This window comes from Esox lucius, chromosome 23 (genome assembly GCF_011004845.1).
Source record: "Esox lucius isolate fEsoLuc1 chromosome 23, fEsoLuc1.pri, whole genome shotgun sequence".
Taxonomy (NCBI): Eukaryota; Metazoa; Chordata; class Actinopteri; order Esociformes; family Esocidae; genus Esox; species Esox lucius.
In genome coordinates this window covers 11,812,999-11,838,556 of record NC_047591.1, presented here as the reverse complement: position 1 = coordinate 11,838,556, position 25,558 = coordinate 11,812,999, and the positions used below count along the sequence as shown (strand labels likewise).

The window sequence follows — 25,558 nt, the reverse complement described above, 5'->3', positions numbered from 1 at the left end:
GAAACCGGAACAAAAAATATGTCATCCCCCGAGAATCGCCATACGACAGTTATACCGGGCGCCCATTTAGAAGAAATTCTCTAGGTCTCCGCACCTCAGAGAAATTGACACCTCTAACCACGACGCCATGACACATCTGGGAATCGCAGGATGGGGAGGGGTCTAGACAGGTTGCAATTTGAGCAAAGTCGTGTAATGTGAGCACGCTTTGGTCGCAGACTCCAGGATGACACGAGTACTGACCATTTGCATACTGTGAGTGTTTACAATAATTGTTGTGTTCTAAAAACAAAATGCATATATGTTTTGTGTTATTTATAAGCGTAATTGTCATTATCCAGATATCGGCTTCCCTTTAAGAGATAATATTCTGTCCGCAGGTTAAATCAGAGGGTGTCCCCTGAATAACATTTTCTCATTGGCTCACTGGATCTCGTAGGCGTCTCTTTCTAGTAATGATCCACTTGGAGACTTCCATCCCCAACAAATAACGCCTACAAGACTCGGGGAGCCAATGAGGGTATTATACGCAAGTGACACCTTTACATCCAGGATGCAGCCAAACCTTGTGCGACAAGGGGGCTGGGCTCAGTTGTGGGAATTCACGTCATTTCGTCGTTTACACATCCAAACCATTGAGCAGCACAACGGAGATGTCCGCCTTTTAGTCCAGTCTTCCAGGAAGAGAATTAACCAACGCGTCGCCGAAATGTAGATCGTAGCACCAACTGAAAACAAAGAACTTTCAAGCGCCTATGATAACTTCTTTATTGTGCTGCTCATAACCCTCCCAAAGTAAGGGAGTCGGGGTGTGGGTGTTTTTCTGCTTTATTTCAAAGAGGAGAACGGGAAAGCAAAGTGGGAAGAGGAGAACTTCCTTGAATTGAACGAGACATGTCCGATTCCCCGTTGCAGATAACAACCAAGGTATTTTAAATTAGTTCTGGGTGAGATTCGTTTAAGGCATTGATTCGCGTTTTTTTGACAACCGCAACGTTTGTTTTGGTAATCATCTGTTGCTGAAGGGAACGTTTCGCCTCACTGTAACAGCGCTCGTCTTTCCATGCTGCGCGCAAGTTTACCGACTTCGCAGCACACCTGAGCTACACGTTTTCATGGTGTATGACTTGTTTGAAAACCACCCAAAATGTCACGATTCATATTAATAATATTGTAGGTTAAATAGTGGTTATAGGTTATGACATTGCGTATTAAATGTGACTGATGATTTTACAGCATTTACATGCACAACAATTTATAATATAAATAATATATTTATATACTTACATGTGTTAAGGCCTCATTTAAAACTGTTGCAGAGCATTCGGCAAAACATGAATGATATTATCATGTTATTGCATTACATCAGCTGTCTGAATTTGGGTCTCATAATTTCAGGTGACAGGATGAGGAAATTATTTGGTATTGTTGGCATAAATAGGATTATAAGCCTATAAAGATACTGTGAAATGAAATTGTTTATTTAGGATAGGTTATATGCCCCTCTAAATACACTCTCAATGAGTGTATTATCTGGCTGGCCTGGATAGGTGTTTTGCACCAGGTGAAAGTAGATAACATTAGTTTTAAAACCTGACTGTCTCCCTGGCCTGCGTCTGATGCCTTGTTCAAAGCCAGCAGGCGAAATTGGCTCAAAACAGAAGTTACGTAATACGGAATCGGAGTCACAGAAGTAAATTTACACGTAGTTAGTAGGCTACTTGGTGGATTGTTACTGCTAGTTGTAGACGACCTATAGATACATAATACATACAATCCACAGTTTACACACAGCTTTATACATTTGTGTGGAACATACAAAAATGAGATGAGTATTTAATATACCTGGATTTACAGATGACGTACATGTTTACAGGATCAGTATAGTATATCTGGATGCAGAGGCATGAATGGAGTGCTAGAGTACAGTTATTTAGTTCCCTGTCTGGAGTTGGTTTGAGATGTTGAGCAGTCTTGTTTTAGTGTGGGACCAACAGCTGGTTCCTGAGGGCCACATTATTGGAAAACTAGCTGTTCAGGTGGCCGCTATTCTGGGGTTATGATTGTCTTGTTGCTCACCTACCAGTGGACCACTTTCTTTTTTAACGTGATGCCAGAGGGTTAGTTGAGGATCTTTCCCGCATTGCCTTCTTGCCCTGGGGTCATGTCGAATCTTGATGGTAGGCAGGTGGCATCCCATGGTCCTTTCTTAATACCCCACAACGTGTTTGCCCCTGCAGTGGCAGACCCCAACCAGACTGTGATGGAGGAGGTGCGGATAGATTATACTGTGTAAAGCCAGATCAGGATTGACAGGGAGATGTTTCGTTTTTTCAGCTGCCGCAACTAGTACATCCGCTCTATGTTATTTGGGGATTGCTGTAATGTTGTCCTCCCACCTGAGGCGGTGGGAGATGACGGTCCCTAGGAATTTCAATGATTCAGTGGAAGTTACAGCTGCACACTCAATCTCACAGGGATAATATGTTGTGATTCATTCATTAATAAACGAATCAGTAGGATTTAAAAAAAAAAATGTATTAAAGGTATTGCTTTTGATACACAAGGTGTGTTTCTGGATGATGCACCATGTCTGGTTCACAACTGAACTGAGCAGTGTAGATTCTGATTTAATTTGTGAAGGGTGCTCTTCCCTCTCCGTTTTTGCCCTGTGCTGTAAGGGGCCATAGTCGGGTTAAGCCAATGCCACTGTATCTCAGTAGAACTCCATCTCAGCCGTATCTGTACTTTAACCCCTTTTTGAATCAGTCCATAGTCTGTTATTGTTGGCTATATGCACCTAAATGCATTTAAAGAGAAGAAAATGTAAACACATTAGTTTCCTGTGTTTGAAATTTTTGCTCCTAATTATTGGGACAGTGAAGAATATATATATCTTTTGGGCTCTGTACGTCAAAAGTTTGGATTTTAAATCAAACATTACAGCATACTTTTTAGATTTATTGTGTGGGTGGTTTCACCGTTTGGATATAAAACCATTTACATTTAAGTAATTTAGCAGACGCTGTTATCTAGATCAACCTGTAGCAGTGGGCGCGCAAACAATGTCATTCTCTTACGGAATCAAACCCACACCCTAGCATTTCAAGCATCATGCTCTACCAACGGATCGACACAGGACTCATTTCTTTCACAGGACTCTTCCCCTGTTTCAGGGTATTCAACGTTTTCATACAGATCCTTAACATTTCCTAAGTAGGTTATTTGGTTGCATTCCATCTGCGACCCATTGACCCCACCAGACGCTGGGTATTTTATCTGGGGATGCTCTGCCAGGCTGGTAGCCATCTTTAGTTCTTTGGAGGTCTTTTTGCTTTACGTGTCTTCAGCACTTTAAAAATATGCTCAGTTGGATTTAAATGTAAGGATTGGCTTGGCTAATTAGAAACTTTTCATTATTTGGCGCTGAACAACCTATATGGTTGTGTCTTTCGGGACATTGTCCTGCTCTTTCAAATGAACTTCATAAAGCCCTTTTTACATCAGCAATTGTCACAAAGATACCCAGCCTGAAACACGAAAGCGCAAGCAACAAGAGTTAATTCACAGTGTATGACTGAGGGCCATGCAAACATTTTGGAAGCTTTTGCTTATACTTAGCGGACAGTTTGTTCCCATACACTTCAGAATTCATTCTGCTTTTGGCTTCAGCAAATACATCTTCAATGAAGACAAGTGAGCCAGTTCCAATGGCAGCATGTCCAAGTGTTAACACCTCCACCATATTTTGAAGATGAGGTGGTATGCTGTGGATCTTTGCCAGTAACTTACCTCTTCATGTCACTGGTAATTGTTATTCTTTGGCTGATCTGTCCACAATACCTTTTTTCCCCCAGAGCACTGTAGCCACTTTAGTTACTTTTTAGCAGACTATAACCTGGCCATCCTGTTTTGAGGCTAACTAGTGATCTGCCTTTTTCAGTTTTGCCTCTGTGGTCCTGCTGTTAAAGCCTTCTGCTGGTGCTGGTACATCCGTGCCTATTTCTTGGGGACTGTTGTTGATCTGCAGGATGGTGTGGGGATTTTGCTCCAGCAAAGTGTGCCTTGGCTCATGCTCGGTGGAGGGGGGCAGGAACACAACTGACTAACCAGAAATACCTGTCAATCCAATTCTCCCAGTAATATTTTGGTGCCCTGAAAATGGAGGGGTATGTATGAAATAAAATGTGAATCCAATGTGCACATACTGTAAAAATAAAAGCTGCTAATCTATATTTTTGCCTTATAAAATTCTTACTCTTGGAGTAGAGACAAAATATGCCCCAAAAATAACAAAAGATAATGCCCTTTCAATGTACGAGCTGTTTCTAAAAACAAATCGCCTGCAATTTCACCCTGTTTTGGTGGGATTCAGTTTTATTCTGCCTGGTGGCATCACCAGGTGATCAATTACTTAATAGAACAATAACAAAAAGTTCCAAACCACTCTGCCAATAAGTTCTAGTTTTCTTAATTCCCTCCAAAGACATTTCAAAGAAGAAATGTGTGTATTTTTTTGACAGTTTTTATTGGAAACCACCCCAGTAATGCATTTAATTGTTACACAGAAATTAGTTTACGTGATATTCAGATGAGACTGCCGCATTGCATCTTTAATAATTACTTAAGTGTAGAGCGGTCTGAAAAATATAAAGCTTATTGCTACATTTCCCACAGTGTTACTGTAGTCTTCTGAAAACCACCTTTCTCAGATTTACTGGTTGATTGAGTCACTATATCATACCATACTGTGGTTTACAAAACAAAAAAATTAATTAGCATAACACACTCAATAGCAGTAAATGTCCCATTACCTCACATGTTTTCTGTTGCTATCCAGTAGAAGACGAAGCGTCCGAAGTCAAACTCATTTTGTCAGCTACACAGTAAAATCAGATTTATGCAAATGCATGCAATTTCATGTTGTTGGGTTACATGTTGTGTAATTTAATGTGCAGTACTTGTAATTTCAAATACATGTGTAGTGATGTAGTGCTCAATCGGCATTCTCAAATAACCAAAATTGGATTGTAGTCACAAAAGCTGTGTAGCTACCTAAGTCAGTTTGATGAAGAACTGTGTATAATGGTGTTACATTGTAGTTTGTCCGGGCGTGGTGATTCTGGCTGTTGGGGTTCACGAGTGGTTTTCGTAAAGGTTTGTATCTAAGGCATGCTTTGTGTCTCTGTGCATCTATTCATAGCAGGAGAGAAGCTCATTCAGTCCTTCCTCGGCCAGTCCTCTGCCAAACTCCACTTCCTCCCCTGTCCATGCTCCCGCAGCCAGGCCAGCCAGCCGAATGGAAGACGAGCCTGCCAGGCTGCCCGTGCACCTGCGTGAGTCACACACACAGACACACACACACAAGCCACAAACACAACACACACATGTAAAACACGCAGATTTAAAGCCATTGGCTACTGTCACGTTTCGACTCCAGCACTCGCACCCTGCGGATGGGCCAGTCTTCTCACGTGTCCACCACCCTGGCACGCTGAAGCGGACCCTGGGTCAGGGACTCACACAAGACGTCTCTGCTGAACCATAACCGAGTCACTGTACTGGAACGCTATACAATAGACCACTGTGGGACGCGCCATAGCAGGACAGTGACCGCCGACACAACTCGGCACATGGCAGCACACAAGTGTACAGTACAATAACACCTCCAGGCACTGAAGGGCCACACACGACACAATAGAGACCAGCACGGAAGAATAGGCAAGTATAATGGAGGAGGATATAATAGGGATAAATGCATGAAAGGAAGTAGGAGGACATGAGATGGCTTTTCACATTCTTGGCATTTTCTCACGAGGCACTCACCTAAAATGTTTTTATGACAGTCTTGACAGAGTACCCACGTATGCTGAGCACTTGTTGGCTGTTTTGCCTTCACTCTGCATTCCAACTCATACCAAACCATCTCAATTTGGTTGAGGTTGAGTGATTTTGGAGGGCAGGACATCTGATGTTGCACCATCACTCTCCTTGGTCAAATAGCCGTCACACAGCCTGGAGATGTCTTTTGGGTCATTGTACTGTTGAGCAAATGATAGTCCCACTAAGCGCTAACCAGATGGGATGGTGGATCTCTGTAGAATACTTAAGTAGCCATGCTGGTTGAGTGTGTCTTGAATTCTAAATGTATCACAGACAATGTCACCAGTGAATAGCCCCCACACCATCACACCTCCTCCTCCTTATATCACAGGGGGAACCACACATGCAAAAAGAATCCATTCTTCCACTCTGCATCTCACAAATACACAGAGGTTGGAACCACAAAACTCATCAAACTAAAGGTCAGATTTCCACTGGTCTAATGTCCATTTTTCATGTTTTCTGGACCAAGCAAGTACATCTTCTTATTGGTGTCCTTCAGCAGTGGTTTCTATACTGCAATTTCACCATAAAGGCCTGAATCCTGCAGTCTCATCTGAACTGTTGATGAAATGTCTGTCACTTGAACTCTGTGAGGCCTTTAATTGGGCTGCAATTTGGGATGCGGTTAATTGCCGATTTCTGAGGCTGGTACCTCTAATGAACTTGTCCTCTTCAGTGGAGGTAACTCTGTGTCTTCTTTTCCTGTGGTGGTTCTCATGAGAGCCAGTTTTATCACAGCGCTTGATGGAATTTGAAGTTTTTACAGCGCTTGATGGAATTTGAAGTTTTCTTGACAATTGTTCTTGACAATTTTCCCGGGTTTGATTGACCTATGTAATGATGGACTGTCATATCCCTGCTTACTTCAGCTGTTCTTTCCATAATATGGAAAACTACAGTACAGACATAATTGTCTTCTGTATGCCAACCCCAACTTGTCAGCACAAAACTGATTGGTGATGATTCAAAATGTCACTTCATAGTTCTAATGTCTTCACTACAGAATTATTTTACAATGTAAAACAAAAATCCCCTTGAATTAGTAGGTGTGTCCAAATATGTTACTGTATATTGATTAGCTTTGCTGCTTAAATAACTGGGCACTGTTGAGGAAGAGTGGCAAGGAAGCATTTCATAATGATATTAGGTCTTTACTGGTCTGGCGGTATTAAAATTGATTGAATCCATGTTTTAATACCAATTATTAAAAGGAAGGAAGGAAAGGAGGAAGGAAGAGTAACAAGAGGAAGAGGGAACATGACAACCTTGTGCTGCCTTGTGGAGCTGACAGCAGGTCTCAACCGGCCACTGTCTGAGCCAACAGGCAGGGTTGGAGCACAGCCAGAATATAGACTGGGTGTAGGATTGAGTTGCCGGTCTTTTCTGTGTGAGAAACTATCACTATCAGGCACCTTTCTACATGTACTTCATGTATTTTAGGGGTTACAGAAAAGTGGGATTTCTCATTGAAGGGATTCAAAAAAGTATCCACATTTTGTAGTAGAAAATGGTCTGAGAGTAATTATCCTGATCGTTGGTTTGTTTTTAATTTGACAAATATATGGTGCAGTATCACAAAGTAGATCAGTACATTTACAGACTGTGGTAAAGTTAATATCTAAAATAAATTACCAGTAGTTCCTATGCACATGGACCATACAGAGGAAATTCCCCAGTTCCACTTCTCCTTTTGTGCTGTTGTTGGTCCATTTTGGCTGTTGTTTGAGGTTGTCTGTTAGGGCCGTTTATAATATCTGGGAGTGGTCAATGTGGTCTTCTGGACTGTGTCAACTTTTCCTTTGAAACGCGGATTATGCAAGATCCGCCCCCCCCCCCACCCCCCCCCCCCATTCCGCATGTTGTGGCGTCTGTCTTCAGCTCATACCGTTAAGTGGATACTATGCTTCACCTGTAGGCCTTCAGGACACAAACCCCTTCCTGACTATGATCAAGTATCTTTTTCTCCCTCAGACAACTTATGACACGTTTTCTCCCCTCCGTACACGTCACGCAGCTGGCTCCGACAGGCACATGTACTGGGAGAGACAAACTATCCATTAACCCCACGTTCAAAGGCAATTTGTCCAGGGGGAAGGGAAGGAAGAGAGGGGAAAAAAAGAAAGAAATAGGGAGAGAGGAAATTGCCGTGTGGGCAGAAATCCGCCTTCTCCATTTCCTGAGGAGGAAGTGGATTAGATCAGAGGGAGAGTTTCACAGCCTGCTCCTCGGAGTCAAAGAATGCTGCTCTCCTTTTCCGACCAGTAGAGTTAGAAATAACACCACTCTGAAATGCTTCTATCTACCTGTGTGTTTTGGGTTAATTTTTCTGAAGCTATATTTCTCCATTTGAATTGGCCCATTTGAACTTGAATCCTCCAATTTCCTGTGTGTTAGTTGTCTCGTTGTTGCCGAACTGTAGAACATTAGCGGGAAAACAGTGAAAATGGTGGTGAGCACAGCCATACAACGCTCAGTTCTGCTGTTTACACTAGATGTCAGCCCTTGAGATAAGTGGATGACTTTTCAACCCACAATCCATTACATGCGTTACAAAAATCTTTACCGAATTGTATTGCAATATGTCAGCTTCAAAGTAATTTGCCTAAAATATGTACTAATGTGTACCAGTCAGGCAGGCTCACTCAAACCTAAGATATTCACACCATTCACTGATTTGTGTTATTCACATGTATAGCCCACGGGCTGGACCATCAGTTGGATACGTCAGGCTACCTTGGGCTGACAACGTCTCATAGTGACCCTTTTACCATACATTTTCCCAATAGGATGTTACCTTATTAAAACCATGTCATTTTAAAACCAGTTATTTGCCCATATACACCAGTTAATTAAAATAATGAATGAACTGTCCACCAAACACATTTTTGAATTGTCTGGTCAACATAACCTTTACCCCTGTGGTAAGTTTCTTTTACCTGTAGAAATGGCTTTAAAAGGAAACGCTGATACATCCTTTTAAAGGTATGAAGATCTTATGATCTGCATTTGCAACATTTGATCTACAAACATTTGTATCCTTTTGACTATGTTCAGAAACTTGACACATACTGTGATGGCCATAAATCAACATATCTTTTCACTGAAAAACACATTCTCCTTTACCCTGACATTTTCAGAGTCTTGGAACATGTACTGTGAGACATGTGCTAATTGAAGTTAGCCCTGACTGATCCCTTTGGCTAATGGACTTCTAGAACCGTTGTCGTATCACGTTTTGTGGACAACTTCACAATTAAAGTGGGCATTACAGTATACATGCCTCCTGTTATAACCTATGATCCACAAATTGTACATAATACAGGCCGTTAGCGCCCCAAGCAATTGCCTGCCTTACCAGTTCACAAGCTACACGTCTGGTTCTGTGGATATGAGTCTGCAAGGTGTGTGTAGTCTGCAGCGCAATAATCATGTTTTGGAAATGATAGGAAAATGACCGGCATATCGTAACTCTGCAGTTCGCATGTGCGTATTGAACTGTAGGGGGCATACAGAACGGTTCGATAACATACCGTGTACCGTTGCATCCTTAGTATAGTGACACAAAGACATCCATTAACAGATCATAGGCTCTTATAACAGGCCCAACTAGGGCTTATGACAGGCCTAAATGTCTACTTTTATCCCAGTCTCTTACAAAATGTGTGGTTTCAAATATAAAAAAGTTCTTCCTAGAGATAAACTTACCAAAAAGTAAAAGGAAAAAAAGAATCACACTTATTGAACTTGAGTAATCTCTTGCTGGGTTAGAGACAAAGAAGCTGCTTCTTGGAAACGCGCGTCTTTGCTGTTTTTCTTCATACATCTTTCTCAATAGATTGTATTTGCTTTGCTCACAGCTGGTTTCTACTGTGTGTATGTGTGGGTGGTTGAGACTGTGTGACTCTATGTCTTTGTGCACAGGCATGTCGAAGTTGTGGTATGTAGGTGTGTGCTTGTGTATTTATCTATCTCTCTGTTTATATGTGTGTCTATATGCCACAAGTAATTGTGTGTATGCAGTCGTTGTGTGTGTGTGTGTGTGACCAGTGCCTTCCAGAGGGGAAATTTCCTCCCCCTGGAACCGTTCTCGTCCTCAGGAATTTCCTGAGTGGGCAGACGGCGCTTCCTGAATAAATGTTGTTGTTGTTTTTTTTTCCCTCGTTCCCTTTTCTCTCTCTGAAAGGGAAACTGTTCTCACATGCCAACAGCCAAGTGGAGAACAACCCCCTTCTCTTCCTGTTCCAAACACCCTCCACATGTCATCATGGATGGAGATGGGTGATGTTCCTTGATCCAAAGGAGATGTTCCTTGACCCAAAACAGACAGGGGAGCCGTGCTGTAATATTACCCATTCTCACTTAGCAATAGGCCTACTGCAGATAGCATTTTGACATGACGTTGCCTTTGGCATTGTGGTTTAATACTTCAGGATTAAGCAGTGAGGTCAGTGTGAGGACAACTATTCCCTTGAACTTGACTGGAACCTCTTTGGCTGTGGTGATGTACAGTAACCGCCAAAATAATGAGTAAGTGAAGGATACAGAGTGATTGTGGATGCTTCCACACAGGTGAGGAATTACCATCCCATCATGTTTAAGGCGTCATGTGTGGGCAGGCCCAGTTGCCCATCATTTCGGGTCCCATGGATTGAAGTAGAGATCTTTATTTGGTGTCCCATACCTAGGTGCTTTGGTTGCTTGTAGTGCCCTGAAATACAGTTTGTTTGCCATATAAATATCATATAACTAAGTTAACTATCTAAATATAAAATATATTTTTTCCCATCTCAGGGCTACAGCTATGGTTTGCTTACTTGCTGGCTGTATAGTTGGCTAGATTATATCAAGCTTGGTAACAGTAGGGATACCCAATCCCCTCCTGGGTCAAGTGTGAGTGGCTTTTTGAGATGGGAATTTAACTTTATGAGCTGAGTTATCAGTCGTGTTGCGTTTAGTATCTGTTAATTTCCGTTGTTAGTATGAACCTAGCAGTCGCTGTATGCATTTGCTGTAACCTTAAAAAAAATTGCACCTGACATTCACACTGCTGTTAGTACTGTTAACTGTAGTATAATACATGAATGTGTGCAGGTTTAGAATTCTGGAAATCAGTCCCTAGGTGAGTTACTTGCAAAGGAAGAGTCCCTATATTAAATCTTTAACATACTTCTCAAATGTATAAGAACACAGACACAACTGCAAATGAAACTAATTGAATGGTTACAAGTAGGATTTAGCCATGCTATCTAATCCACAAAACAACAGCAACCAATGGAATACAACTGTCCGATCCTCTGTGCTTATGAAACAAACTGTCTTTCTTGGCTTCGTTTGGTAGTGTTCTCTTATAATTATTTAGCAACATTACCGGTGTGAAAAGATGAAATAGTCTATTTCAACAATGTTATCTATGATGTTATTTATTGTTTGCAATGTAATTTATGAAGCAAAGATTGTTGACGTATATACGAAACTAAAAGTATTTCAAATTTTTCAGATGGAAATGTTGTAGCAAAAGTGTAGCAAAATGTCCTAAATGACAACTTTTTATACATTATTTCTCGACGTTAGTAAATGCCTATTTGAAACAATCCGTGAACCAAAGGATTACATTTTGTGAAAATCACTAAAACCCTGATATTTATTTTGTCTGGGTTTTCATGAGCAATAGCTGTTTGTTTGTTTTGACTGGATGAAGTCCAGTCCGACTGGACACGGAAACACGCACAAGCTCGATGTAGGGGAATACAAAAGACAAATTAACTTTCCAATCCGGTACAGTCTATAGTTTGCATATTGACATGGATTTTGCCCTTCCACGCCCTCTTGAGAGTGAAGTAACTCGAGAAATGGAGTTGAGGTGATAAAGAGAATGACAGGAACAGAGTGAGTGGGAACGGAGAGGAGTGAGGTGTGAGTAGAAGAAATGTGTTAAGTATCACACCCTCATGTTTGTCATTCCCAGAGTCAGAAGGTCATGGTCATTCTTCTTTCTTGTCTTTTCCTTCCGTCATTTTTCCTTCTCTTCCTCCTCCTCACTTCACTTCTTCCTCCTCTTCCCCCACTTCTCTCCCTCTCTGCATGAAGAAAAGCTATTTTAAGTCAGGAGTGACAGAGCGAGAGACGCCTCTTCGTTCATGAGGGAAAGCAAACATTTATGTTGAATAACTAGGGAGCGTTGATTCAGGAAACCAACTTGGACCAAAGTCCTTAGCCGGGGAAAGCATTTACAGAGTTCATTAGCATTTACAGTATATTCTCAGAAATTGTTATTTTTTCCAGGTGTAAACTGGTTACAGACATTCTGATCTCAAGGAAAGGACACAGTACTCTTCCCTGTCTTTCTAGGATAGGATTTGGGTGAGATGCGTGGGGGGGGGGGGGGGGGGGTTGTGAAGGGTAACAACGAAACAAGATACCAGTGATCTCATCCCTTCTCTCGTTCATTCATCCCAAGTGCTTACGAGTTGCCCCGGCAACAACATCCTCTGTCTTTGTGTATGAGTGGATGGCTGTGTGTGTGTGTGAGAGAGTGGATGTCTGTGTGTGTGTGTTCAGGGATCCACAAATCCAAGGAGTGAGAATTATGTGTCAGAGAGGAGTAGTAGCCCACGGTTTAGTCAAGGGCCTTTCAGTTGAATATGCCGCTCCTGCACAAAAACTGCCCACTAGAAAACCAGGTGGGTGTCCAACAGAGGAACGGATCGTGAAACGATTGCGACGCTGGCTGAAATTGATTCAGCGCTTCCACACGGTAATGGCAAATGCCTTGAACGTTAAGCAACTTACACATTTATAGGATTTGCAAAAGGGGAAACTTCTGTGAGCCCTCGAGGGACAGAGTGAGATGGGGCTAATCAAAGAGGCACTGTCAGTCCCTTTCCGCACACATTTCTCGGAGCTTTCTCGCTCCCTCTCCCCCTTCCTCTTTCTCTCTCGGCATGTGCTGTCTGTTAGTGTCTGCTGGCCTGTATTATATGTTTCTCTTCCTGTTGGACTTCTCTTTTTCAACTGTCTTTCCTCCTCATCTTAAACCCCTTCTTTTCTTCCTCTGGTTAATGCTAGCGCTTCCTGTGTCCTTGTCTTTCGATTTTTCTTGTCCTGCTTTTACTATCCCTTCCACCCACTTTCCCTCTACATATCTCTTCCTTTTCAACCCTTCTCTGTCATTGTTTTTGTTCTCATCCTCCGCAAAAACCCCATCACTCACTCAACCCCCCCCCCTCCATCCCTCTCTCTGCTCTCTCTCTCTCCGTTGCTGCTGACTCTTGATAAACCCCGCAGCGTCGTTCGCTAACCTTACCGCAGGAAGTTCCCTGTGCTGAAACGGAGCCCATGCTGGATCGCTTCCTGCCTAAGTGCGTTGTGGGACGCGTTTGTTTGGGCCCCTCTTCCTCCTACGAACCCCCCGCCCCTGTCCTCCTCCCCTTTTCCCTTCCTCCGCTGGGGCCTGTGCAGATGGTTGGGTCTGGCAGGCTGGGTCTCTGAGGAGTTTTGGCAGGACTGTTTCGTCACACTCTCTCCCTCTGGCCCTGGACAAAACATACCTCGGCAGTGAACTCACGATCAAGGCCTCCCTGTACACTGTACGCATCCTTGCGGTCACATGACTGAGGGGTCACTCATAAGAGACACAGCTGGTGGATGCTGTGCCTGTGGGAATTGTGGGATCTGTTTCCTTGTGGTGCTACTGGTCACTTATTGATGGCATTTGGGTTCTTCCCATGAGTGTCCACATTATTGTTCCATGTAAAATTCAGAACTAGTATTCGTTAAGATGCTTAATGCACAGAAATGTATTGAAATATATCTTAGTCCTCCTATTATTTCTTAAGACCGCTATCCAACATGTTACTGTTGTATGATTTATACCTTTTAATTATAAAGGCCTCTTGATCCCCAAATAGAAAATGCTTACTAACTTTATGAATGACCTCTCTAACAATCTGTAGGACTTTGTTACCCGAACAGCCATTGGTTGTTCGGGTAACAACACAAGGGAAATGGGAAGCTGACAACCTAAGAGAGGGTTCTTTTTGTATTGATTGTTTCCTATGAAAACTTGTTTGTTGGGCGGGGGGGGGGGGGGGAAGCGATCCCTCTAAAACTAGTCATAGGGTTCCGATTACTCGTGTGACAGTGACATTGTGCGCTCGGCTGGCCAAAGATAACAGTTGTTCCAATATAAGAGGAAGTGTTTGAGGCCTGGCGATAAGTGAGACGTAAGAAACGGACACTCTTTTTCTGTTATGTGCTTGATGGATGCTCCTCTGCTGGTTTTACTGTGTGACTGAGCACATACACACGCACCCATGTGTGAGAGTCCAAGAGGTGAGGACCAAGGATTCCGTAGGATTCTGTACATCTTTCCATAGATGGCAGCAGGGGTAGGTAACAGGAGGTCTGTGGACCAAACTGACCTGCAAGGATAAAATGTTTGCATCCCTGAAGATTTTTGTACTATGTACATTTCTTTTCCTACAAATACACAGCAATAGTTGTAGTTTTATTTAGGCAATATGTCCCTGAATATTCAAATTAATAATAGAATTAAACCATCAAAATATTACATAAATTGCATTATAGTTATACAGGATCCACCACGACTCTTCCTAGACCTGGTTGCTCATTCAAACTAAGTATCCAGGCAAGAAGGTTTTGGTCACGCCCCTGACCAAAGCCCTTAACCAAGGTCCTGATCAAGGCCCCAACCAAGGTCCTGATCAAGGCCCCAACCAAGGTCCTGATCAAGGCCCCGACCAAGGCCCCAACCAAGGTCCTGATCAAGGCCCCGACCAAGGTCCTGATCAAGGCCCCAACCAAGGCCCCAACCAAGGTCCTGATCAAGGCCCCAACCAAGGTCCTGATCAAGGCCCCAACCAAGGTCCTGATCAAGGCCCTTCTTGCCCGGTTACTTGATTTGGTCAGGGAGGAGACTAAGAACCCAGTGGCCACTCTATCAGACCTTCAAGAGTTTCTCTGCACAGATGGGAGAACCTGCCAGAAGGACAACCATTTCTGCAGCACTCTATCAATCAGGTATTTACAGAGTGGTTAGACAGAAGCCACTCCTGAGTAAAAAGCATATTAAATGCTGTCCAGAGGACTGAAAGGATGAGAAAAATAATGATCTGGTCCAAAATATTATGCCTGAATGCCGAGTGCTACAGTACATCTGGCAAAAACAAGTAAGCGCTCATCATTTGGCTAATACTGTCCCTATGGAAAAGATGGTGGTGGGAGTATGTGGGGATGCTCGGAAGCGGCAGGGATTGGGAGACTCTTCAGGATAGAAGGAAGGACGGAGCAAAATACAGAGAGGTCCTTGACGAAAACCTTATCCAGATTCTGCAGATTGGGGCGAAGAGTCAACATTCAGCTTGACATCGTCCCGAAGCACAAAGCCAAGACAATGCTAGAGTGGCTTCAGGACAAGTCAATGAATGTCCTTGAGTGGCCCAGCCAAAGCATGGACTTGAAAGCCACTGAAGACCTGTAGGGAGACCTGAAGATCACAGTTCATCCATTCTCTCCAACTGCTCTGACAGAGGTTGAGAGGATCTACAAGGAAGAATGACAAAAACTGTCCAAATCCAGGAGTGCAGAGCTCATAGAGGTATACTCAAGGAGAGTTCAGACATCTGCAAAGGCGATTCTGCAAAGTACTGAATAAAGGGTGTGAATGCTTATGAACCTGAGATATTTTCAATAAATGAGCGCAATTAAACATATTTCTTTGTCATTTGAGGGTATTGTTTGTACGTTGATGCCAATCATTTTTAAATTAAATATTAAATCTATAATGCACCAACATGAACAGAAAGGGAAGTTTTCTTTTTGAAAGGCACTGTATTTGTTAGACCACCAACTGCCAATTGGACTGCCTTGCTACAGACAGCACAGGAAACTGACATGCAACATTGCTTGCTATAAAAAAAAAAATTCACTGACTTTGATGACAATAGAGTACAATAGAGAAGGATGAGCTAGACTAGGAAAATGACACAACTTGGCTTCTTATATGCTCTATGATCCCATGACAAGCCTTTTCAGCTGATTTGAATAACATGCAATTTACTTTCTAGACATCTACTGCTAGACCCTCTCAATTCCCAAAGCCACTGGTACAATTGTTTTCTCTCTGAATGCTTTTGTGTGACTAATGAAAAGCCTTGTGATTTCATTACATCCATTTCCTACAAGAATGTATGGAATGCACCTCACGGTTTTATTTAACTACGTTTTTATTGTTTAGGTTACAAAGAACATGTTGATACATTTTTCAGGTCCAGGTTCAGGACACATTTTGTGATTACTGTTGATTCCTGGGATATTTCTCATAGCAGTCACTGATAGCTTTCGGCAATCCGTCAGCCTATCAGAAGTTCCCACAACAATAAAAGAAAAATTTTAGAGCGTGCCGGATGAACAATGTCAGAGCTGTTTCCTCATCCGTCATGTTATTTCCACTTATATACTATGCTCTGTAATTGACCGAGAAAAACCTGCGTGGTCTTGTTTTGCCAACTACATGTATACCCAGGTTTACTCATAAACACGGACAAACATGAACAAATACTAAATTCATGTTTGTAAGTACATGTCTGACACGTCCTCTCACTTCATATCCTTCTTCCTCCTTTATGCTATTCCTCTAATCAATCCCTCTTATTTTGCCCTCCTTCCTCCATTTCCCCTTTACTGCCACCTCTGTCTCCTTCCTTCCTCTACCCCTCTGCTTCTTCCTCAACCCCCCCCCACCACCACCATGTCCAGGCCTGCAGCCAGTGTTTTGGAACAGAGAGGACGTTGGCCAGTGGCTGCGTTGGGCTGAGAAGGAATTTGCACTGCGACCCATCACCAGCGGCAGTTTTCAGATGAACGGCAAGGCCCTGCTCCTCCTCACTAAGGAGGACTTCCGCTACCGCTCACCCCACTCCGGTACGCCCACCTCCCACAATCCTTATGACTTCAAAGGGGCACTGTGTTATTATAACAAATATTTCCCAAAACATGCTTTTGTTTAACAATAATATTGATGAGGGAATTACTTCTGAGAAATGGCACACTGAACTTAGGTTATAGTCATTTGTCCATGCAGACATTTTATTATTTGATAGAAATCTGTTTGTTTAGCTTACTTCTCCAAAATACAAAGTAAAATTTAAATCAATAACATATTCATCTCAAGTAAAGCAAGAGGAAGAACAATATGAGGCTATGCTGGCAGCAGCTGCCTAAGCAGAGTTGCTGTCGGTCTTTGTTGTTGGGTGGAGGAAGTAGGAGCCTGTTTGAGTAAACGGTCTATCAGGAAGTGCAAACCGACCTCAACCGTCACCTGGTAACACCAGGAATTTCCTCTGAAGCCCTGTGTTTAACAGCAGGGCCTGAAAGTGAGAACTGAAAGGTGTGTGTGCGTGTGTCTTCTGTGTGTGTGTCTGCATGTGTGCTTGTGTCTTCTGTGTGTGTGTGTGTCTTCTGTGTGTGTGTGTGTGTGTCTTCTGTGTGTGTGTGTGTGTCTTCTGTGTGTGTGTGTGTGTGTGTGTCTTCTGTGTGTGTGTGTGTGTGTGTGTGTGTGTCTTCTGTGTGTGTGTGTGTGTGTCTTCTGTGTGTGTCTTCTGTGTGTGTATGTGTGTGTCTTCTGTGTGTGTGTATGTGTGTGTGTATGTGTGTGTGTCTTCTGTGTGTGTGTGTGTCTTCTGTGTGTGTGTGTCTTCTGTGTGTCATGTGTGTGTGTGTGTGTGTGTGTCTTCTGTGTGTGTGTGTGTGTCTTCTGTGTGTGTGTGTGTGTCTTCTATGTGTGTGTGTGTGTCTTCTATGTGTGTGTGTGTCTTCTGTGTGTGTGTGTGTGTGTCTTCTGTTTGTGTATGTGTGTGTCTTCTGTGTGTGTGTATGTGTGTGTCTTCTGTATGTGTGTGTGTGTGTGTGTGTGTGTGTGTGTGTGTCTTCTGTGTGTGTGTGTCTTCTGTGTGTGTGTGTCTTCTGTTTGTCGTGTGTGTGTGTGTGTGTGTGTGTGTCTTCTGTGTGTGAATATGTGTGGGTCTTCTGTGTGTGTGTGTGTGTGTCTTCTGTGTGTGTGTGTGTGTGTGTGTGTGTGTGTATATGTCTTCTGTGTCTTCTGTGTGTGTGTCTTCTGTGTGTGATACTGTCTATGTGCTGGAGTGTACGTGTGCCTGCGGCATCTTCACTTCCTTTATAAGAACCATTTCCTTGAAGTTCTGACGGGAAGCCTCTCAATTTGAAGAGAGAAAAGTCCCTCTATTCTATTGATTCTCTCTGAGGGAAATGCTCTCTCGGACGCCCTCATAAACAGGTTATGAGTTAACTCTTTCAGGGTAGCTAAGTAGTGCCATTCTTTACAAATCAAAGCGTATATGCTATTATTTCCTCATCATCTGACACAATCAACTTAGCCTTTAGCCTTGACAACTAGAGTCTGGGAGCAGCTGCAAAGTGAGTCACATGGTGGTTTGTGACTAGACTTGCAATTAACATTCTATCATGTCCATGACAACCACAAGTAGGCTACTTGGTAGGAAAACAGATGAAAGGTACAGGCTGCAGGGTTAAAGCTCCTGGAAGGAGGAGACTAGCGAGTATAATCAATCCATCCTCGTTCTAGATGGGGGTAGGTAATGCAAAGTTAATTGAAGTAAAGATCTCTTTTCTTTACCGATCCTTTTGGATGCATTGATTGACGGCTGCTGCTATGTATATGCAATTGGAGGGGCTAACACGGAAATGTCTGACCTATAAACTCAAACCTGTGCGTCCTTCAGGCGATGTCCTGTACGAGCTGTTGCAGCACATCCTGAAGCAGAGAAAGCCCCTGGACTCCAACGCTTCCTCCTACTTTCCCGGCAACTCCTTTCACTCTCTGCCAGAGGGCGCTCTCCAGCACCACAAACTTGAAGGTCAGTGTAATCAATAGGGAACACTGTAGGGAAAGACTTTGTAACGGATTTACCTGATCTGTGTTGAGATGAGTCCAGTACATTTCACTCTTCCTACTGAACACTGCCTGATGATGTTCCACAACATCAAACCGAAGACTGCATTGAGAGGGGATTGCAGGAATGGGCTGCTTTGAATATGGGAGGGAATGCAGTGTTTATTATATAGTTCCGCACCACTTGTTAAAAACATAGCACCGTTTCACATTAGAAATCAAAAAAGTTTGTTATATTTTTTTATTGCTGTTGGACAGTGGTTAGTGGTTAGAGTGTAGGGCAAGTAACCGAGAGGTTGCTGGTTCCAATCCCCAATCTGACAAGTCAAATCTGTTGTTGTGCACTTAAATAAGTTGTTTACTCTACAGGCGCTAAGTCCTTCGGATATGCTCTTTCTTTTCCCAAAACCTGGTTGAAACATGGCCCAAAACTTTCCCTACAAGTGATTTTTTTATTTTATGTGAAGTTACATTCTAGTCAGCTTCTGTAAAATCAAATATTACAAAATATTTTTCAATATAGTCAAAGAGAGGGTGCATACACCCCCCCCCCCCCCTTTCATTACCCCTGTGGTAATCAAATCCACAGCCCTGGCATTGTAAGTGCCAAACTTGACCAACAGGGATACCCTGAAAAATTCAACATTTGTACCATGACTTGATGATTGCTGTCCATTGACGCCATCTAAGGAACTTGGTGGAACAAATCTAGGTAGAGACCTCTCCCAACACCTAAAATGACTGAGAAACCAATCATTTTCTCAGGAGGTATGAAACCTATCCAATTATGATATTTTTGTTTTGCATTTACTGAATAGAATTTAACCCTCCCCCAAAACAAATACACATAAAGGTGTGGAGTATTGTGTCTTGATAACTGTGACCAAAACCTCTAATTAAAGTGCATGGAACTCACTGAGTCACTGACAGGACAAAAGGTGAAAAGGTTTGTGGGGATTTAGACTTTACTGTGCATGAGACCATAAATGCTTCACACACCTGGATATTGTAATTGTTCTTTCCATTATTCTTTCCTAACCTCTTCAGGCTCTGGCAATGTTAGGGATCATCACTTGATAGCAATTTGAGCATAGGTAGGGAGGGGAAGCTTTCCTTGCTGCTTTGTGGGTAAGTGCCCTGGCATTGTGGCAGGGGCCAGTTTCAGCTGGAAGCCAGTGGAGTGGAGTGAAATGGGAGAACTTGGGAAGGTTGAACACCAGACAGGCCGTGGAATTGCAGGGGTTGTAGTAATCCAGACGTGAGATGACAAGTGCCTAGCTCAGGGCCTGTGCTGTCTCCTTGGTGAGGGAAGTTCATGTATGGATGTCGTAGAGCAAGAACTTGATCGGTCTTGATGTGGACTGGCCTTCCGGTGGGAGGAGAGGTTGAACCTGACGTGGTGGGCCGAGTTAAGGGGATAAAACTTTTAAGGTAATTTGTTTTGCTGACATTTGGATTTCTTAACATCACAAATATGTTTTCAAAATAAATAACGGCATATTCAGACAGAAAACTTTTTTTTGAAGAACTATGCACAGCTATGTACATACAATGACGTCTTGGTATTAGGTTCTGGGGTAACTCTGGGGTATCTCACTGCCATCAGATGATCATGTGTGAACAAATTTACAGTCATAAATAAAATGACTGCTTGAAGTCTGGAATGCATGGACATCACCAAACTCTGGGTTTCCTCCTTTGTGATGCTTTGCCAGGCCTTTTCTGCAGCTGTCTTCAGTAGTTGTTTGTTCGTGGGTCTTTCTGTCTTAAATGTATTCTTCAGCAAGTGAAATGTTCGATCGGGTTGAGATCAGGTGATTGACTCAGCCTTTGCTAGATATTCCACTTCTTTGCCTTAAAAAAAAATCCTGAGTTGCTTTCACAGACAATATATCCCTATACACTTGAGAATTAATCCGGCTATACACTTGAGAATTCATCCGATTTTTCTCCCCTACTGTCCATCAAATAAAATGAATTGATTAAATTTTTGCAAATAAAGGGAGGTGTCGATGGAGCATTTTCATTTGCTCTCGTGAAGTCTTCTCTTTATGGTAGGCTTGAATAATGATATGCGTACGTCCTGGAGTATTCTTCACTTGGCTGGATGTAGTGAAGGGGTTTTTCTTTACCATGGAAGGATCCTACGATCATCTACCACTGTTGTCTTCTATGGACGTCCAGGCCTTTTTGTGTTGCAGAGCTCACCAGTGTGTTCTTTTTTTCTCAGAATGTAAGAAACTGTTGATTTGGCCACTCCTAATGTTCCTGCTATCTCTGATGGATTATTATGAGCTGCCTAAGGATGGCCTGTTTCACTTGCATTGAGAGCTCCTTTGACCGCATGTTGCGGGTTCACAGCACGGCAGGACATGGTCAATGACCTGAAGTGAGCTGGGACTACAGTCTCAAAGAAAACCATTAGTAACACACTACGCCATCATGGATTAAAATCCTGCAGCGCACGCAAGGTCCCCCTGCTCAAGCCAGCGCATGTCCAGGCCCATCTGAAGTTTGCCAATGACCATCTGGATGATCCAGAGGAGGAATGGGAGAAGGTCATGTGGTCTGATGAGACAAAAATAGAGCTTTTTGGTCTAAACTCCACTCGCCGTGTTTGGAGGAAGAAGAAGGATCAGTACAACCCCAAGAACACCATCCCAACCGTGAAGCATGGAGGTGGAAACATCATTCTTTGGGGATTCTTTTCGGCAAAGGGGACAGGACAACTGCACCGTATTGAGGGGAGGATGGATGGGGCCATGTATCGCGAGATCTTGGTCAACAACCTCCTTCCCTCAGTAAGAGCATTGAAGATGGGTCGTGGCTGGGTCTTCCAGCATGACAACTACTCGAAACATACAGCCAGGGCAACTAAGGAGTTGCTCCATAAGAAGCATGTCAAGGTCCTGGTGTGGCCTAGCCAGTCTCCAGACCTGAACCCAATAGAAAATCTTTGGAGGGAGCTACCCAGTCGGTATTGCCCAGCGACAGCCCCGAAACCTGAAGGATCTGGAAAAAGTCTGTTTGGAGGAGTGGGCCAAAATCCCTGCTGCAGCGTGTGCAAACCTGGTCAAGAACTACACGAAACGTATGATCTCTGTAATTTCAAATGTCAATTTTCTGTACCAAATATTACGTTCAGATTTACGGATGTATCATATACTTATGTCATGCAATAAAATGCTAATTATTTACTTAATCATACAATGTGATTTTCTGGATTTTTCTTAATTTTTATTCCTTCACTATAATTTTTTTTATTCCTATGATAAAAATTACAGACTTCTACATGCTTTGTAAGTGGGAAAACCTGCAAAATCAGCAGTGTATCAAATACTTGTTCTCCCCACTGTATATTATAATTTAAAATGTTTATGTATATATAAGACCCAGGTTATATTCCAGAAGGATACCAATCCAGTAATGGATCTTAACACATCTCACCATGTGACATGCGTGAATACATGTGACATTTGTTTGGCATAAAACAAAAATACATGTGTTTTGTCTTTTTAATTAAAAAAATCAGATTTTGGTGGGATTTTATCTCTCACACAACTTAAGTGATTTGGTTAAACATATGTTTATAAAGTTGTAGAAATTCATACTTTTCTTCTTAATTTTTCTCATGTATTTTCCTTGTGAGGGTGTGTCTGCCTGAAGGATTTTACAATTCTGGTCTCGTCTTAGGGAATTTATTGTAATTCCCTACCACGAACTAAAGATATCCAACTGTTTCTGAGACGTTGCTCAACAATCTCAGACAGTAAACTCAATTTAATACATAAAATATTGAATTAAACATGATCAGCATAAATCACTCATGTGGCAATACAAGTCCTGGAAAGAATGTCAAGTATGCTGTAGATGAACCACACATGTGGTTCAATGGCAGAGATCCTTAATTAGACAGCTGTGTCTCTGTTTACTCTGTCCATCTCTTTCCCTGGCATGGGTTGAAGGAAATAGCTGTGACATAGCAGGAATTGAGCAGAGGGGGGGGGGGGGGGGGGGGGTTGTGGTTGGAGTATTGACAGAGAAACCTGTCGAACAAGGAAATGCTTCTATATTTAAACAACCTCTGGTCTAGGAGTTCCTTATCAACTATTTATGATCATGTCAGGGTTTATTGGAGAGGAAGTGATTGGGTTAGATGATTAAGATGCTTGTGACTTCCTTGTTGTTAATTTCAGTTTGCAGAAGCAAAGATGTTTATTGCTAATGATGCTAGCTATTCAAATATAAATACTGCAAGAACATATGAAAAGAAAAGGTGATGTTTCATATGAAATAACCAGGACCTTTTATTTATGTTTTTGACTTAGTGAGTTTTTTTGTATACGGTGTGTCAACATCCTACCAAGTAGGTGGCAGTCCAGAGCAATGTTATACCATCAGCGTACATGATGTATATGATAGGCTGTAGTGACATCTACTGGACATCATGCAAATACCTTTTGAAATGTGTCCTGCTTTGCAGAAACGGTACGGAGGACACCACGTGGTACAGAGCCCCTCCCCCAGCATCCACCCACCATTGAGCTCCGACACCGCTCCCGCTCCCCACACCAACCCGCTCTTCGCCGCTCTGCCCTAGATCCCAACCACCCACGCCCTGGCGCCGAGGACCACCTCCAGACATCCTCTCAGCTGCCCGACAGCAACCACCACTTGCCGGAAGACCTGTACCCTCTGTCGGTGTCCCCGGCTGCACCTAACGGGCGCTGCGCCACACCCCGCGAGGCCCCTTGCCCAGGCAGCCCGGGCTGCCAAGACCCTGCCCCGCCTCGCGTCATCCAGCTCATGCCCAGCGCTATCATGCACCCCTTGCTTCTCAGCCCGGGGCGGGGAGGTGCCGCTGTGGACTTCAGGCACGGTCGTGGGGGGCATCCGCCTCAGACCCCTCACGAGAACGGGCGTGAGGGGAAGGGCCACCTGACACACCAGCTGGCCCTGGTCCACCAGCAGCAGCAGCAGCACAAGCTGCATCAACAGGAGGATGCGCTCTACAGGAACCATCACGTTGTCATGCCCGTCTCGCCCCCGGAGGAGCAGGCCATGCCCATCGGTCGAATAGCAGGTAGCCGGGCGCTCGTGATCGCTTTAGATATAGCCTGACCAAAACACAAATACAAACCGCTCTAGGTTCACAGGTACTGTGCCTGCGGGTTTCTGTCTGAGATGTGTCACCCCCCAGTGTTTGTGTTTTCCGGTTGCCAGACTGCAGGCTGCTGTGGGACTACGTCTACCAACTCCTCTCAGACAGCCGGTATGAGAACTACATCCGCTGGGAGGACACAGAGACCAAAGTCTTCCGTATTATGGACCCCAACGGCCTGGCTCGTCTCTGGGGGAACCACAAGGTATATATCCAATCGCCACGAGTGATTTATTGTAAAAGGCTTTTAGTTCTTTTGCGGTCACGGTCGTATGCTAATGCCAATTGTTGTTCTTCGGTATTAACAGAACAGGACCAATATGACGTACGAGAAGATGTCGCGAGCACTGAGACACTACTATAAACTGAACATTATCAGAAAAGAGCCAGGACAGAGACTCTTATTCAGGTAATCTAGGGCTTTGCTTTAAAACGCTGAATTTTCATTTTGTTTCTTAAAATGGTATGAGTTTACGAAGGATTAAACACTGTGTGTTTCTTGTGCTCAGGTTCATGAAAACCCCAGATGAGATTATGAGTGGGCAAACTGACAGGCTGGAGCATATAGAGTCTGACACAGATGATCAAATCTACATTAAAGAGGAATGCTGAGACCTCTGGGAGCTCACTAAGGTCATGAACTTACTAGCCACTGATGCCTTTCAGAAGGCAGCTTGAACAATCCTTTCAAACTCCGAGCCTCCAGATGCTCACTCTATCCAAAACTCAGATGGACTCGAAGGTGAAGTCCCTGGACTGCCTTTAAAACTTTATACATTTGTATTTTCAATTGTTTTATTTCTTAATAAAAGACATTCAGTGGACCCCGGGCAAAAAGTATATCTCATGAGACTTTAAGGATTTAAAAACATTTTCTTCTGGATTTAAAAACATTGTCACAGAAAATCAAGTCATGACATACATTGTTGATTTCTCTCCCCTATTGTGCATTAAATGAAATTAATTGATTTAATTTTTGCAAATAAAGGGAGGTGTAGATGGAGCCTTTTCACCAGTGAATAAAACTTGTTGATCAATTTGTATGGCTGAGGTCTTTAAATGCATCTGACCCTTTTGCCTGAAGCATGTATAGCAATAACTCCTGAAGTGATTGAAATTACGCTATACCTTTATTTTAACATTTATTTTTGACTGCCAACTTCAAGTTTGGAACATTCTGAAACATTCCACATGGTGGCAATGCTGTGCCAGTTTTGACATTAAACCAGCTTAGATTATTGCACTATATTCCCAATCCATCTCTATTGAAGTTGGCAAGGAGTTGAGAGGTTTAATGTTGTAGATGTAAAAGGTTCACAGCATAGTGGATTAATTTGTTTTACACTAAACAGTGCAATTCTACCAGAGATGGCAACCGGAGTACATCGTTTCCCAGTAATGGTCCGCTTTGTGAGCTAAAAAGCAATCTTCACAGTGTATTTCATGAGGAACAAAATGCATAATCGTTTATGTCCAACTAACTGTTTCCTCTTTTAACTGCAAATGTTTTCGTTTATTCATTATGAGATTATATCTACTTCTTTCTATTCTAATAATTCGGA

The 25,558-nt window shown here is 43.0% G+C and overlaps 1 protein-coding gene across 4 annotated transcripts; it reads left to right on the top strand.

Annotated features, from left to right (window-relative positions):
• Window positions 1–136: 136 nt before the first annotated feature.
• Window positions 137–25,035, top strand: etv6 (ETS variant transcription factor 6). Of its 4 annotated transcripts, none has more exons than XM_029116971.2 (8): window positions 137–255; window positions 5,207–5,336; window positions 16,663–16,827; window positions 18,666–18,800; window positions 23,319–23,918; window positions 24,059–24,201; window positions 24,305–24,405; window positions 24,506–25,035. In XM_029116971.2, the coding sequence occupies exons 2-8, from the start codon at window positions 5,300–5,302 to the stop codon at window positions 24,606–24,608; spliced, it is 1,284 nt and encodes a 427-aa protein (XP_028972804.2). In that variant the 5' UTR covers window positions 137–255; window positions 5,207–5,299; the 3' UTR covers window positions 24,609–25,035. The 4 variants fall into 4 exon arrangements, with proteins under 4 accessions (XP_028972804.2, XP_028972805.2, XP_028972803.2 ...); XM_029116972.2 differs by having other exon boundaries at window positions 5,204–5,336; XM_029116970.2 differs by lacking the exon at window positions 137–255 and adding an exon at window positions 597–927.
• Window positions 25,036–25,558: the final 523 nt, after the last annotated feature.